Genomic DNA, 12,896 nt, shown 5'->3' with positions numbered 1-12,896 from the left:
CCAGCCAATGCTGACTGGGAGGAGGCAGGGGCAGCGCAGCGCAGCACACCATAGAGGGGTGTGGCAGGCAGGCTCTGTGGGTAGATCCTGTGCTCCCAAGGAGGCTGAGCTCTGGCTTGATTCCGTGCAGAATACACCAGGGTGCCCCCAAACATGTCCCCATGGACATCCTTCCGCCTTCAAAATGCCAATCAGGAGACCCTCTAACTGACCCTGCACTGCCAGCTGTTACAGCAAGCAAGTTAGCTGGCCAAAGCAAAGCATTTCAAAACCACCAAGGAGCTGCTAATCCATTCATAGGCTACAGCCCAGAGGAGGAAACCTTGCTTTGGCAAGCAGCGCCAAATTTCACAGTTACCTTCCTGGGTAGCGCAGTGGCAGCGGAAGGAGTCGAAACATGAACAAATTCATCTGAAATGCACAACGGAGGGGGGGAGGTGGCGGGCGTTCCTGAGGGCGTTCCTTTCCCAACTGCTAAACAGACAGACAAAGAGATTATTCCTCTTCTCCCTCCCTGGCACTGCTCACCCCATAAGCACAATCCCACTCGGCACCCGAGGAGCAACACTGGTTCCCGATGGCCAAGCCCTCCTTTTGGCAGACCTACCAGATGTGCCGAAGAACTTGTAAGGCTGGGATGAGGCTTGTGAAGGCTCCAGAGCAACTCCAGGGGACGTGGGGGGAGTGGTCATGCCACAGACAGCAGAGGGGCTCCAGAAGTTAGCCTAGAGGGGGAGTTGCAAGGATACGAGGAGATATGATGCAGCTACCCGAAATCAACGGCAGTGGGGCGAGGGTCATGTGAAGGGGATGAAGAAGGGCCTGGCACACTTAATTTACTACTGGCACACCAGCCTCTGTAAGATGCAGTGTCTACTGTGCACAGCAACATCCTCAACCTTTTGGAACCCAGCAGCGGCTTTGGGCACTCTGACACAACATGGGGGGGGGGGGGGTGCAGCCACAATACAGCTGCTGCCGCTTCCTGCCAGCTACACTGTGAAGATTCTGGTCCTGTGGTGCAGCTGTTGCTAAAGCATTATTTTTTTGAAAACACACACACTGCACAGGCAATCAAATCTCCAGGGCCAACCAGAAGCCTTGCTGGACCAACCCCCCACCGGGCCCTACCCACATTCTCACAGGTGGCCCAGGGGTGCCAGGTTTGTAAAGCAGGTTCTTCATGCCAGACCCAGCGAGTCTAGTGTGGCCAGCCAAGTGGCAGGTGCTTTCTGGGCTCTCAGCGTTTTGCCCGGTGCTGACCATCCTTTATGGGGGGCTGGGAACGCCAAGAAAAAGGGCATCGGATTTAAACGGCCTGGTGACCCAAGCCCTCCACCCAGCTCATGCCAATTTCCCCACAGGGGAAAGGGTGGCCCTAAGCACCCAATGCCAGGCAGCCTGAAGGTGCTGCCGCCCAGTTGCGTCAGGCCTGCAACCCCCAGTCACCTGACCACCCTCCCAGCCCATTTCAGCCCAACCTGTCGGTGGCCACTTGCCTCCGAAACCCTCTTAAAGCAGAAGCTCTTACCCACCACCCTACAGGCTTCAGCCTCCCAGACCTCTGCCACGCTACAGGACTTGTGTCCAGTAGCAGCAACAAGTAAGTGCCATTGGGTTCAAATCTATCTGTTCTACCACCGATCAAGGTGGCCACCCTCTGAAAAGGTCCTCCACTCAAGGAGTACCAAACCTTTCGGCATCACTCTTCACCTGAAGCACCAACGCTGCCAAGTGAAGAGTCCCTTCCCGCTCCCCTACTCATTCCAGAGACAGAGGCAAGCACATTGACCCACGGGGAGGTTGCAGCCCTCCCGCCAGAGGGCCTCAGGCTGCACCAGGGAGCTGGAAGAGGCCCAGTAGGAGTCCCTGCGGAGCCTGCGCTCTGTTGCCCTTCCCCTCCAATGGACATGCATCTCACGCCCTGTTACCTGCGGAGGCTCCGTTGACGGACACGAGGACTGAGGGTTCAGGATCTGAGGTAGCTGCCCTGACATGTGCATTAGCCGAGAGCGAGAGTCAGGGGTCGAGGTTGACATGCCTGGATATTTTGAAAAAGAAAAAAGGATGGAAGGAAAGGGGAGCAGGCGTTAGCTTTTACTCATCTTCACACAGCAGAATTTGTCTCTTTTCACACAGACATGCAGCTTCTTCCACATTTGATGCCGAGACGGTGCCTTGGCAGTAATCATGCTGATTGTCAGGGTTCCTCAACTACATCCTCAATCGCTCGCCAGTCTGCTGGTTGCTGTACTTCTCAGCCCCGGGGGCCAAGTAAAGGGCTGGGGAGGCTCTAGTGGCTACCAAAGGAGAACTTCAAACCCTGCCTAAGAAGGGCATTGGGGAGTCCATGAAGGCGAATTCCTGCCTCAGTTTCTAGGCATGGCTGTCTGCCAAAGTGCAGAATTCCCTGAAGGCAGGCAGAACACCTGCCCTGAAAACCAGAAGAAACCCCCACAAGGCTCCCAAGATAAAAACATCTACTCTACTGTTCACCCAGCAGGGAGAGTCACAGAACTTTACCAGCATTACTGTGCCAAGTAACGTAAGGGCTGCCATCGGGGTCGGCTGGGCGATGCTGCAGGTGAGAACACGAGTGCTGGGACACAGAGCAATAGCCATCTTCATAGGATGCCTCCGCCGGGTCCAGGGAGATTTTGGCACACTCAATCACAACATCGTGGGTTTCTAATCTCTTCCACCTGTTTCAGAGGCAGGGACAGACAGACAGTTTAACATGCAGACATCTCTTTATAAGGGCCCTTTGAAAGAAAAAGGCTTTTAATTTTTTTTTAAAGTCTGCCATTTGGACACCCCCACCCCACCCCAAAGTGGCCAATAATGCCCCTAGAGGGGAGGAGAGGGCCAGGGCCCCAGCAATTTAAACCTCAGGCTCCTTTCACTTCTGGGGGGACATGGCCAGCTGACACCATTTCCTGGTACATCAAAGTCTGAGAAATATTTCTGGGGTACCTCCATGGTCAATTGGTTAGAAAAGGCTGCTCTAAAGGAAGATACATGAATGCTGAGGCTAATAACCAGAACCAAAGACTAGTCCTACCAAACAGCTGTCCAGGTTAGCCAAACATCTACACCAGAAGCTGCAGCCAATCCGTTCTCACCAACAGTGATCGGTTTATCACTTTCATACCAAGGGTCTTTTCCTGAGGAGGTCTAAAATCAGGATGGAGCAAACTTCCAGCCATGTCTGTTTAAACAGTTCTGATATGCCCAGGCCAAGCAGCAGCCGGGGCAGCCAAATTTATTTAATATGGGGGGGGATGCACTAGCTACAGGAGGGACGCACACCCTGTCTGTTCCCTTGGCCCTTGCCACCATCTCCTTCCAAGGAACATCTTTAAAAGCCTCTCGGGAGAAGGGAAAGGGTATACCTTCGAGGGTCCAGCTCATGATCCTTGGATCCAGTCACTAGCTCTGGATGGATGCGCACATGTTCCATCATTGGCTGGAAAGATAGAAAAAGATAAAAGGGGGGGGGGTTGAGGGTGCAGAGCTGGCCAAGGATGCAAACAGGCTTAAATTATCTAGCTCCCTAGTAGCTCCCTCTAGCTCCCTACACACCCTGCCTTGGATTCAACCCTATTCCTCGCCAAACCTTATACTTCTGCTTTTTTGGCCCTGGCCCCGGTCTGGTGGAACGCTCTACCAAATGAGATCAGAGCCCTGCGGGACCTTAATCAGTTCCGCAGGGCTTGAAAGACAGAGCTGTTCTGCCAGGCCTATGGCTGAGGCCAAAACAGGACCTGGAACAGCCAGCCTCCCCAACCAAAACCCACCAAATGAGACTTAAGTTAAAGGGTTCTTGTGACCTCCCCCTGCCTTCTCCCACAGGAAAGAGAGAATCGGGCAATTTATTGCTTCATTTCTGGGTTCAATGTTTTTTCTTCTAGTCATTTTTATTAAATTCTTAGGCCTATGATTTATTCTATTTATGTACTTTATGATGCTGTGCCCCCCTTCAAGGATTGCTGCCTTGTCGTGGCAAGGGGGCTCGCGTAGCTCAGTGAAGCTATGAGCTATGCCGTGCAGGGCCACCCAAGACGGACAGGTCATAGCTGAGAGCTCTGACAAAAGGTGATCCACTGGAGAAGGAAATGGCAAACCACTCCAGTATCTTTGCCATGAAAACTCTATTGACAGTTCCAAAAGGCAAAATGACATGACGCCGGAAGATGAGCCCCTCAGGTCGGAAGGTGTCCAATATGCTACTGGGGATGAGCAGACGGCTAGTACGAGTAGCGCCAGAATGAATGAAGCGACTGGGCCAAAGCCGAAAGGACGCTCAGTTGTGGAGGTAACTGGTGGCGAAAAGACAGTCCGATGCTGTAAAGATTTTTATTCCACAGGAACCTGGAACGTCAGATCCATGAATCAAGGCAAGCTGGACGTGGTCAAACAAGAGATGACAAGACTGAACATCGACATTTTAGGAATTAGTGAACTAAAATGGCCAAGAATGGGTGAATTTAATTCAGATGACCATCAGGTATACTACTGTGGGCAAGAATCTCGCATAAGAAATGGAGTAGCCTTCATAATCAGTAAGTGTAGGAAAAGCAGTCTTGGGATACAATCCCCAAAATGACAGAATGATCTCAGTTCCAAGGCAAACCATTCAACATCACAGTAATCCAGGTCTATGCCCCAACCACTGCTGCTGAAGAGGATGAAGTTGACCAGTTCTATGAAGCCCTACAACATCTTCGAGAAGCAACGTCAAAAAATGATGTGCTCATCATCATGGGGGATTGGAATGCTAAAGTAGGAAGCCAAAAGATAACTGGGATAACAGGCAAGTTTGGTCCTGGAGTACAAAATGAAGCAGGACACAGGCTGGTAGAATTTTTTCGAGAGAATACAATGGTCATAGCAAACAGACTTTTCCAACAACCCAAGAGACGGCTCTACACATGGGACATCACCAGTCAGATTGTCAGATTGAGGATTTGCTCTGCAGCCAAAGATGGAGAAGTTCTATACAGTCAGTAAAAACAAGACCAGGAGCCGATTGTGGTTCAGATCTTCAGCTTCTTGATGCAAAATTTAGGCTCAAATTGAAGAAAGTTGGGAAAAGCACCAGGCCATTCAGGTATGAACTAAATCATATCCCTGACGAATATACAGTAGAGGTGACAAATAGATTTAAGGAATTAGATCTGATAGATAGAGTGCCTGAGGAACTATGGACAGAGGTTCGCAACGCTGTACAAGAGGTAGCAACTAAAACCATCCCAAAGAAAAAAAAATGCAAGAAAGCAAAATGGCTGTCTGAGGAAGCTTTACAAATAGCTAAGGAGAGAAGGGAAGTGAAAGGCAAGGGAGAAAGAGATAGGCAAGGGATACACCCAATTGAATGCAGAATTCCAGAGAAAAACTTGAAGAGATAAGAATGCCTTCTTAAATGAACAGTGCAAGCAAATGGAAGAAAACAATAGAATGGGGAGGACCAGAGATCTTTTTCAAGAAAATTGGAGATATGAAGAGAAGGTTTCATGCAAGATTGGTAAAATAAAGGACAAAAATGGTAGGGACTTCACAGAAGCAGAAGAGATTTAAAAAAGGTGGCAAAATTATACAGAGGAACTATACAAGAGCGAGCTTAACATCCCTTATAACCATGATGGTTACTGACCTGGAGCCAGACATCCTGGAATGTGAAGTCAAATGGGCCTTAGAAAGTCTGAGCAACAATAAAGCTAGTGGTGGTGACAGCATTCTAATGTAACCATTCAAAATCTTAAAAGACGATGCAGTAAAAGTGCTACACTCAATATGACAACAAATTTGGAAAACTCAACATTGGCCACAGGACTGGAAAAGGTCAGTTTACATTCCAATCCCAAAGAAGGGCAATGCCAAATAATATTCAAACTACCGCACCATTGCACTCCTTTCTCATGCTAGCTAAGAACTTCCAGAAGTACAGGCAGGATTTCGAAGCCGAAGAGGAACTAGAGATCAAATTGCCAACATACGCTGGATCATGGAGAAAGCTAGGGAGTTCCAGAAGAACATCTACTTCTGCTTCATTGACTATGCTAAAGCCTTTGATTGTGTGGAGCACAACAAATTGTGGCAAGTTCTTAAAGAGATGGGAATACCAGAGCATCTTATTTGTCTCTTGAGAAACTTATATGCAGGTCAAGAAGCAACAGTGAGAACTGAACATGGAATCACTGATTGGTTCAAAATTGAGAAAGGAGTTCGGCAAGGCTGTAGACGGTTGCCTTGCCTATTTAACTTATATGTGGAGCATATCATGAGAAAGGCAGGATTAGAGGATCAAGATTGCAGGGAGAAATATCAACAACCTCAGATATGCAGATGATACCACTCTAATGGCAGAAAGTGAAGAGGAACTAAAGAGCCTGTTGATGCGGGTGAAGGAGGAGAGTGCAAAAGTTGGCTTGAAACTCAACATCAAGAAAGCGAAGATCATGGCATTTGGCCCTCTCAATTCCTGGCAAATAGATGAGGAAGAAATGGAGATAGTGACAGATTTTATTTTCCTGGGCTCCAAGATCACTGCAGATGGGGACTGCAGCAAAGAAATTAAAAGACGCTTGCTCCTGGGGAGGAAAGCTATGGCAAATCTAGACAGAGACATCACCCTGCCAACAAAAGTGCGTCTAGTCAAGGCTATGGTATTCCCAGTTGCAATGTATGGCTGTGAAAGTTGGACCATAAGGAAGGCCGAGCGTCAAAGAATTGAGGCTTTTGAACTCTGGTGCTGGAGAAGACTCTTGCGAGTCCCTTGGACTGCAAGGCGAACAAACCGATCAGTCCTAGAGGAGATCAGCCCGGACTGCTCCTTAGAAGGCCAGATCCTGAAGAATACTTTGGCCACCTCATGAGAAGGAAGGACTCCCTGGAGAAGAGCCTAATGCTGGGAGTGATCGAGGGCAAAAGAAGAAGGGGACGACAGAGAATGAGGTGGCTGGATGGAGTCACTGAAGCAGTACATGTAAACTTAAATGGACTCCGGGGAATGGTAGAGGACGGGAAAGCCTGGAGGATCATTGTCCATGGGGTCGCGATGGGTCGGACACGACTTTGCACCTAACAACAACAACAACAACATGATGTTGTGAGCCATCCTGAGTCCCCAGAGAGGACAGCAAATAAATGTGTCTATAAATATTAACTATTTATTCTTTGGACTTTATTCCGCCCTGTTTCAGCTGACGCTCTGCAACTACTTTGCATTCTAACTTTTTTCAAGATTAGGAAGACCATGTACCTCCACCCCCCAACTACCAACCCCAAATGCTGACAATTAATCTGATTAAGAGGTTTTTCCTTTATTTTTTGTATTTGCTCAGGAGCAAAGCCTCACTTTATCTGCTGCAAGCGATGCTGCTATGTGCAGGCGAGCAGCCAAAGATTACTGGTGCAGACATCAGGTAATTCCAATGACACATCAACAATGGAAATGTAACCGTGGGATTCTTTCCCCTTTACCTTGACAACCTCTTCAAAAGTCTCCAAGTTTTCCTTCATACTGTAGTGAGAGCGCAGAAATGAAACGAAGTTGCAAGGGTACATTCCATATAGGCGGTGGAAAAGGGAATACACACTGGCATGGAGGTGAACTAAGTAGATCTCTGCCACATGACCTAGGGAGAAAAGGAGGGCAGGGTTACAATGACATCACTGCATGTTTGGCAGAGAACCTCTGGAAATCATGAGGAAGGGCACTATGCACCCTGTGACATCTTTCCTACCACATTTTAAAAGTGAGCAGGCATGTTTCTAGCCCTTACGGATGCAAAGTAAGATTTGAAAATTTTGTATGATATTTGCTTATATCACGGAAACTGAATATTAATTCCCAGTAGAGGGGGGCTTAAGCACCTGGACACCCCTTCATGTCTTGTCCATGACCTACAGAAATTGAATTAACTGAAGATACACAACTGGAATATAACTGAAACTACACAACTGTGTATTCATTGCAATTTAAATATATATATATATCTTGGGTTCTTTTAGCAGCACAGAATCCATCAAGCACTACTTTTACTGGCTGCTGCCAGAAACACAAGCACAGAAATCACTGTCCAAGCAGTGCCTCCAAAAATACAAAAAAGAAAAGAAGAAGTGTGGTTTCAGTTGACTGGAACTTAATTTCTAAGCAGTTGGCTATCGTGTCCTGCAGCAGTATAGTCCAAACATTAGGCTTAGTTCTTTGCAGGATGTGAAAAAACAGGACATGAGCCACATCTCCCACAGAAACAGGGAAATTGCAAAAACAGCATACATCCTCAAATTCCTCTTGCTGAAGCCCGGGAGGACTTAGGATGTATCACTGCACTTGGCTTGGACAGAAAAATTACTGAGGTTGCAACAACAGGTGACTCACTGTTAATAAATATCTCCCTTTACTTTGTTTCTGCACATTTTTTTCTTTTAAAAAAGCAGCACAAAGCCAAGGCCCACTGCTACTTCCAATGGCTGCTCAGCACATAAGATGGCAAGGTTCAGACCAACACGGCAACCCACCTGGATCTATTTTTTTTGTATACCTGAAGCCCCCTGCCCCATGTGTCATACCTAACAGGAGACCTCACTTAGAATCATAGAATCATAGAGTTGGAAGGGGCCATACAGGCCATCTAGTCCAACCCCCTGCTCAACGCAGGATTAGCCCTAAGCATCCTAAAGCATCCAAGAAAAGTGTGTATCCAACCTTTGCTTGAAGACTTCCAGTGAGGGGGCGCTCACCACCTCCTTAGGCAGCCTATTCCACTGCTGAACGACTCTGACTGAGAAAAACTTTTTCCTGATATCTAGCCTATATCGTTGTACTTGAAGTTTAAACCCATTACTGCGTGTCCTTTCCTCTGCAGCCAGCAGAAACAGCATCCTGCCCTCTTCCAAGTGACAACCTTTCAAATACTTAAAGAGGGCTATCATGTCCCCTCTCAACCTCCTTTTCTCCAGGCTGAACATTCCCAAGTCCCTCAACCTATCTTCATAGGGCTTGGTCCCTTGGCCCCAGATCATCTTTGTCGCTCTCCTCTGTACCCTTTCAATTTTATCGATGTCCTTCTTGAAGTGAGGCCTCCAGAACTGCACACAGTACTCCAGGTGTGGTCTGACCAGTGCCGTATACAATGGGACTATGACATCTTGTGATTTTGATGTGATGCCTCTTTTGATACAGCCCAAAATGGCATTTGCCTTTTTTACCGCTGCATCACACTGCCTGCTCATGTTTAGTTTACAATCCACAAGTACCCCAAGGTCTCGTTCACACACAGTGCTACCTAGAAGCGTATCCCCCATCCAGTAGGCATGCTTTTCATTTTTCTGACCCAGATGCAGAACTTTACACTTATCTTTATTAAATTGCATCTTGTTCTCATTTGCCCATTTTTCCATTGTGTTTAGATCTCGTTGAACTCTGTCTCTATCTTCCGGAGTATTTGCCAGTCCTCCCAATTTGGTGTCATCTGCAAACTTGATGAGTAGTCCCTCCACCCCCTCATCTAGATCATTAATAAATATGTTAAAAAGTACCGGGCCGAGCACCGAACCCTGAGGTACCCCGCTACTCACCTCTCTCCAGTCTGATGAAACACTATTGACAACAACTCTTTGAGTGCGGTTCTCTAACCAATTCCCTATCCACCTAACGATCTGAAAATCCAGATTGCAGTCCTTCAACTTATCCATCAGAACATCATGGGGAACCTTGTCAAAAGCTTTACTAAAATCCAAGTAAATGACATCAACCGAATTTCCCCGATCCAGCAAACCTGTTACTTGGTCAAAAAAGGAAACTAGGTTGGTCTGGCAGGACCTGTTGGAGACAAATCCATGCTGACTTCCTTGGATCACCAAATTGTCCTCCAGATGTTTGCAGATCGCTCCCTTTAATATCTGCTCCATTATCTTCCCCACAACAGAGGTCAGACTCACTGGTCTGTAGTTTCCCGGGTCATCCTTCCTCCCTTTTTTGTAGATCGGAATAACGTTTGCTCTTTTCCAGTCCTCCGGGACATCTCCAGTCCTTAAAGAGGTTCCGAAGATGATGGACAAGGGCTGTGCAAGTTCTCTGGAAAGTTCTTTGAGTACTCTCGGGTGCATTTCATCTGGACCAGATGAAAAAAACTTTGGAAAACAGAGCCATGAAAGAGGAGGCTGAAACTGCCACATCGCCTCACTGGCTCAAGTGCTGTGGGGAATGGCAAGCCAACTGGTGTGAGACCATCCACCCAAACACAGCAAATTCTTCTTTGCCAGAAAGAGCATGGACAGAGAGACCGCCTCCTACCCAATGACCACAGAATCATTTCATCACAGGGAGGCCTCAGAACTGTGCTTTGAGTATGGAAGATTTTACCATTAGCTACAGACAGTATTATTAGCTATGGAATGCAATTCAGACCAACAAGGACTGATGACGAATCACAGCCTGTAGGGCATGGGGTGCCCTGCCCTGCCCCTGAGGGACACGGGGCGTCCATAGATGGAGGTCCAGGTCTCCTCCAGGGCAAGCAATCCCTTTGACTAGAGCACCAGCTGCAACCAGGACAGGCATGACTTGGCTATAGATTCACTCTGCAATCACATTCTGCCTTGATTACCTGTAACACACTGTAACATGGGGCTGCCACTGAGAACCATTTGGAAGCTTTGGCTAATATCGAACATGGTGGCAAAGTCATTGGCTGGTTCTTCTTGACATTTTTGAAAGCTCTGTGCTATCTCCTGTTTGCTTCCATTCCCTAATTCGCGGTGCTGGTCATTACTTCAAGCATCCCACCCAACATAGGATCAGGTTAACTGCTGCAATGCTGGTTCCAACAACAGGCTGGCCAGCAACTCAGATCTGCTGGGCAGGACTGGTTTTGCAGATTGCATACAAGGAGGGGCAGGCAGCCACAAGCAGCCGGGCATGCCCAGCAATCACACTGGAGCCTCAGACTCCAGGTGCCCTGCTTCTTTTTTTACCCACACCTTGAATGATGTTCCTACACCCAACCCCAACCCCAGTGAGTATTATTTGGTCTTCCACATGCTCACTTTTATTACGCTAAATTTTGCTGGGATAAGGTTGGGTTTGTTGGGTCATATTTTAGCTCAGTTGGGGGGGGGGGTTATTTCATGTTAGTAAACATCAAGTCCCCTGATCTGGAAAGGCCAGACCTTGGATCCTGTCAGAGCTTGGCTGCCAAGCAGGGTCGACCCCAGTTAGCATCTGGCTGGGAGACCACCAAGGAAGCTGAGGGTTGCTAAGAAGAGGCAAGTAATGGGAAACCATCTCTCAACATCTCTCGCCTTGAAAACCCAATGGCGTCACCAGACGTTGTCTGCGACTGGACAGAAGGGGGAGGGGGACGACAAACATCAAGGATTGTGAACCAACTTTGGAGCTCTACTGAGGAAAGGCCCAGTCTGGTCCTTCATGATGGAATCAAACAAATTCACTGAAAATAAACCAATCAGCCACTATTAGCCATGAGGGTTGCAGTGAACACCCATGGTCCACCACCAAGAGGCCCAAGAGCAGGGGGAAGTCTTTCGCTTTCATACCTGACTTGTGGGCAGCTATTTAGGGGCGCACTGCGGTAAGGATGCTAAACCAGCAGGGCCCTCTGCCTGCTCCACCAGGAAGTCCCATGCCAAGACTTAGCCTCTGTTTTCTTACACCATGACTAGCATAGCCTGTTCATGGGCTCCCCCCGTGCTCCCAGGTGGGCTGCTGTTGCCCAGGAGACACTAGACTGGATACAGCAAGGTAACTCCTGTGCCCAGGACCCAAAACTCCAGGCCAAGACTAGACTAGCATCACCCTGTCTATACAAAGAGCCCCTCCCTGAAGATTCCCACCTGGGTTCTTGAGGCACCAGGATGAAAGGCGCCCGAAGATGCCAAAGAAGTCGTGCAGGTATTGCTTGCCGGACTGAGGGATCATCGGCAGCATCGTTATCAACACGAGCACACCGGTGATGAGTACCACTATGTCGGAGTCAGTCTGAGGAAGGGTGAAAAGAGCAACCGCTTTAGAGCTTCAATCTCAAAGTAAATGATACAAATCACAGGCAGGTTTATTTATTTTTCCATTTGTATGCTGGCCTTACCTGGGGGCTCGGGCAGCTCACAGCCATCATAAACATCACATCATAAATATAACAACAGAAGTTGATAACTCATAAAATAGGATTAATTTTAAAATAATATCTAGCCATTTCAGAAGGACCGCCTCCTTCTCTCAAGAAAGAGGGGGACACAAAGTGCATCTGCAGTAGTTGGGTACTGACTGATGTTTCAGGTGCTTTAGGAAGGGAGACCACAATGTTGATAGTGTTTCCAGGCCTCAACCATTGGGTAGGGTGTTCCACCAGGCCCTGGTTGAGGCCAGCGTAACCTCCTTTGGGGTTAAATGCCATTCCAGGATGACACACAATGGTGGTGGAAGCTATACACAACCCCAAAAAAATTCAACAGACACCACAAACATAGCAAATTGATATGTGGAGGGGATGTGGCTCACTGGTAGAGCATCTCCTTGGCATGCAAGAGGTCCCAGGTTCAATTCCTGGCATCTCCAGTTAGAAGGACCAGGCAGGAGGGGAGGAAAAGACTCCACCTTAGACCCTGGAAAGCTGCTACCAGTCCAAGAAGACTATTCTGACCTTGATGGACCAAAGATCTGATTCAGGACAGGGCAGCTTTCTGAGATACCTGAACCAGAAGACAAAGGGCCACATGTAGCCACCACTGCCTGGACCTCCTCTAGAGAAAGACTGCTGTGGATCCAGCTTGGGGGTCACAGTTGCATGGTGTTTACTTTCCCCCTGCTCAACTGCCTGACCAAGCCACACACAATCCACACAACTGGCAAAGAGGTGGGCTCAATTTGTTTC

At 48.1% G+C, this 12,896-nt stretch overlaps 1 protein-coding gene across 8 annotated transcripts in view; it reads right to left on the bottom strand.

Moving 5' to 3' along the window:
* The window catches only part of TSC1 (TSC complex subunit 1), a 56,235-nt gene that overhangs the window by 17,112 nt on the left and 26,227 nt on the right, over positions 1-12,896 (bottom strand). For 7 of the 8 annotated variants that reach the window (XM_077306716.1, XM_077306713.1, XM_077306714.1 and 4 more), the window contains 7 exons: positions 11,860-12,004; positions 7,483-7,637; positions 3,393-3,466; positions 2,524-2,702; positions 1,932-2,041; positions 608-725; positions 359-474 (listed from right to left, as the gene is read on the bottom strand). In XM_077306716.1, the coding sequence (XP_077162831.1) occupies positions 359-474; positions 608-725; positions 1,932-2,041; positions 2,524-2,702; positions 3,393-3,466; positions 7,483-7,637; positions 11,860-12,004 (897 nt within the window). The remainder of the gene's footprint in view (positions 1-358; positions 475-607; positions 726-1,931; positions 2,042-2,523; positions 2,703-3,392; positions 3,467-7,482; positions 7,638-11,859; positions 12,005-12,896) is intronic. The other variant, XM_077306718.1, reaches the window with a different exon arrangement.

Source organism: Paroedura picta, chromosome 12 (assembly GCF_049243985.1).
Source record: "Paroedura picta isolate Pp20150507F chromosome 12, Ppicta_v3.0, whole genome shotgun sequence".
NCBI classification, from domain to species: Eukaryota; Metazoa; Chordata; class Lepidosauria; order Squamata; family Gekkonidae; genus Paroedura; species Paroedura picta.
Note: the sequence above shows the minus strand (reverse complement) of the source record. Positions and strands in the feature narration are given on the sequence as shown.